Source organism: Nanorana parkeri, unplaced genomic scaffold (assembly GCF_000935625.1).
Source record: "Nanorana parkeri isolate BGI_ZX_2015 unplaced genomic scaffold, ASM93562v1 scaffold1997, whole genome shotgun sequence".
NCBI classification, from domain to species: Eukaryota; Metazoa; Chordata; class Amphibia; order Anura; family Dicroglossidae; genus Nanorana; species Nanorana parkeri.
Window position 1 is genome coordinate 237,819 of NW_017308265.1, and position 3,589 is coordinate 241,407.

Below are 3,589 nucleotides of genomic sequence, written 5' to 3' on the forward strand. Positions count from 1 at the left end.
GGGGGGGGGAGCAACAAAACATTCCCAACAGAACCATCATCTGGGTCTCCACATGGGGCGGGGGGTTTGTAGCAGAGCTGCATGTACATTGAGGTGAATCCAAGGAGTCAGATTTTCTTCTCCCATTAGGGAGATTTCTACTCACTTCCTGTCTTGTAGACACAACAGGAAATGAGAGAAAATCTCTCCTAAGTTGTCACCAGTGCGCGTGTCCACATTGGGAGATTTCCCCTCACTTCCTGTCTCAGTGACAATGGCCCAGCAGGATCATGGGTATTAGAAAACCAGCAAGCCCTTCCACTTTCCCCTTTTTTTGTGTTCTCTTTGCAGTTTCCCCGGACACAATCTCTCCGTATCACTCCTTCACCCCACTGGAGGCGGAGTCACTCCGGAAGGACCTCCTGTCCTGGTACGAGCGCCATAAGAGAGACCTGCCGTGGCGGAGGCTGGTGGGTACCGCAGGAAGAGGCGGAGCAATTCTGATCAGTGTAAAGTGAGAGCGGGAACAGGAGCGCCCCACAGCCCAATATACGATCAGCATGACCCCGATTTACCCCCAAACCTCCCCTCCCCCTCTAGGTGATGTCACAGCTCTATATTATCATTTTACCTCATTCCTGTAGAGAGAAAAGACTATTATTATTCTCTATGACATCATCACCAGAATTCTTCCAGGGGCAGCTCCTGGGAGCTCAGTTCCTATTGCTGTAGACATGTCCCCCAGAACTACATCTCCCGAAAGACTTTTCCCTACACAGTGTATATAGGTGCTTGGTAGTCAAGGTGACAACTTATTTTTGCTGGGAATGAATTGAATGTAGAGAGCTGTGGGAGAGGGCGGGGTTCTTTTGTCCAGCAGGCGGGGCTGACAACGCTGCATGGGATTTCATTGCAGCACAGGCACTGTGTTGTCACCCCAAACAGGAAATTTGCAGCTCCCTGGACTTCTGGCAGATCTGCTAGTGAATTTCCAATGTCCATTGTGCATTGAAACTGAAAGAACAGAAATCCAATGAAGGAAAGGGGCGGGACCAGGGACTGTCAGACTGGAGAGGAAAGAGTTAAATAATGATGTATGTCCTCCAGCTCTGTCTGGATTTAGCTTCTAATGCACATTGTGAGAAGTTCATAGAGTGCAGTGACATCAGAGTGAGAGGAGCAACTGTGCCAGAGGTCAAAGGCCGGAGGTCAGATAGAAGACTGGAGGGTAGGACAGAGGTCAGATAGAAGACTGAAGGGTAGGACGGAGGTCAGATAGAAGACTGAAGGGGAGGACGGAGGTCAGATAGAAGACTGAAGGGGAGGACGGAGGTCAGATAGAAGACTGAAGGGAAGGACGGAGGTCAGATAGAAGACTGAAGGGGAGGGCGGAGGTCAGATAGGAGACTGAAGGGGAGGACGGAGGTCAGATAGGAGACTGAAGCGTGGGTTCTCAGACTCTTGCATTAATGGCTGCCATAACTCTATTACAGGCTGTTGCAGAAAGTGATCCGGATCGCAGATCATATGCAGGTCAGACACGGAGCGTGGAGTGAAGTCTGTATGTTGCGTGTCACGTGTTGTTTTATGATCTGATAGTTCGCGTGTCACATGCAGTCGGGGCAACAATTGTATGAGATTCGGGATATTTGTAACCCGTCCTGGAGGACATTCAACTCCCAAATCCCGGGACAAGTCTTAGTCTGATTCCTCTGTCTCCTCCCCTCAGTGTGGGTGTCGGAGGTGATGCTGCAGCAGACTCAGGTGTCCACCGTCATCGACTATTACAACAAATGGATGAAGGTGAGCTGGGGGGCCGGGACCCCTCTAGTGATAATAAAGATCTATATAGAGGGATCAGGACCTCCTTCCTCCTGCTGGGGATCCCTCTAGTGATAGATCTATATAGAGGGATCAGGACCTCCTTCCTCCTGCTGGGGATCCCTCTAGTGATAGATCTATATAGAGGGATCAGGACCTCCTTCCTCCTGCTGGGGATCCCTCTAGTGATAGATCTATATAGAGGGATCAGGACCTCCTTCCTCCTGCTGGGGATCCCTCTAGTGATAGATCTATATAGAGGGATCAGGACCTCCTTCCTCCTGCTGGGGATCCCTCTAGTGATAGATCTATATAGAGGGATCAGGACCTCCTTCCTCCTGCTGGGGATCCCTCTAGTGATAGATCTATATAGAGGGATCAGGACCTCCTTCCTCCTGCTGGGGATCCCTCTAGTGATAGATCTATATAGAGGGATCAGGACCTCCTTCCTCCTGCTGGGGATCCCTCTAGTGATAGATCTATATAGAGGGATCAGGACCTCCTTCCTCCTGCTGGGGATCCCTCTAGTGATAGATCTATATAGAGGGATCAGGACCTCCTTCCTCCTGCTGGGGATCCCTCTAGTGATAGATCTATATAGAGGGATCAGGACCTCCTTCCTCCTGCTGGGGATCCCTCTAGTGATAGATCTATATAGAGGGATCAGGACCTCCTTCCTCCTGCTGGGGATCCCTCTAGTGATAGATCTATATAGAGGGATCAGGACCTCCTTCCTCCTGCTGGGGATCCCTCTAGTGATAGATCTATATAGAGGGATCAGGACCTCCTTCCTCCTGCTGGGGATCCCTCTAGTGATAGATCTATATAGAGGGATCAGGACCTCCTTCCTCCTGCTGGGGATCCCTCTAGTGATAGATCTATATAGAGGGATCAGGACCTCCTTCCTCCTGCTGGGGATCCCTCTAGTGATAGATCTATATAGAGGGATCAGGACCTCCTTCCTCCTGCTGGGGATCCCTCTAGTGATAGATCTATATAGAGGGATCAGGACCTCCTTCCTCCTGCTGGGGATCCCTCTAGTGATAGATCTATATAGAGGGATCAGGACCTCCTTCCTCCTGCTGGGGATCCCTCTAGTGATAGATCTATATAGAGGGATCAGGACCTCCTTCCTCCTGCTGGGGATCCCTCTAGTGATAGATCTATATAGAGGGATCAGGACCTCCTTCCTCCTGCTGGGGACCCCTCTAGTGATAATAAAGATCTATATAGAGGGATCAGGACCTCCTTCCTCCTGCAATCATCTGTAATAGGCTCCCCCGATATTGAACTCTTTCACAGGATATTATTTTGCATTCAGTTACATTGAAATGCCCCCATTGCTCCTTTTCTCCATTGTCTTCCGATTCTTCTGCTCAGACCTCTCGGTATCTCTTCTCTCTGCTCTCTTCCTCTATGAGTGTGCTGGATCTCCCCATCCATACATGAAGCTACTGAAGGAACAAACACACCAATAATGTTCTAGGTCGGCCATTTTCTTGCTCTTGTGTGTTTATTGATCTTCGGTATTTGTGAATTCTCCATCTTTTCTTGTCATACATTGTAACTCTTTATTACATCGCGGTATTGATACAATGTGACCTTCCTTCTGGTGTTCTCTGTTACTTCTTTCCACCCGCAGACCTGGCCGACCATACAAGACCTGGCCCAGGCCTCGCTGGAGGTAAGGCTTCCGATGCTTCGTTACCATGAAATGTTCTCTTTGGTCTCTCCTGATATGCTGGAGAGACCAAATTGTGTGCTGGGGTGGGATACAGAGGAGAGACTA

General features: G+C 49.7%; 1 protein-coding gene across 1 annotated transcript in view; it reads left to right on the forward strand.

Moving 5' to 3' along the window:
* The window catches only part of MUTYH (mutY DNA glycosylase), a gene marked incomplete at its 3' end in the record, with an annotated part of 4,835 nt that extends 1,268 nt beyond the window's left edge, over nucleotides 1-3,567 (forward strand). The window contains exons 3-6 of the mRNA XM_018572318.1: nucleotides 331-449; nucleotides 1,473-1,512; nucleotides 1,709-1,782; nucleotides 3,443-3,567. Coding sequence (XP_018427820.1) covers nucleotides 331-449; nucleotides 1,473-1,512; nucleotides 1,709-1,782; nucleotides 3,443-3,567 — 358 coding nt within the window. The remainder of the gene's footprint in view (nucleotides 1-330; nucleotides 450-1,472; nucleotides 1,513-1,708; nucleotides 1,783-3,442) is intronic.
* Nucleotides 3,568-3,589: the final 22 nt, after the last annotated feature.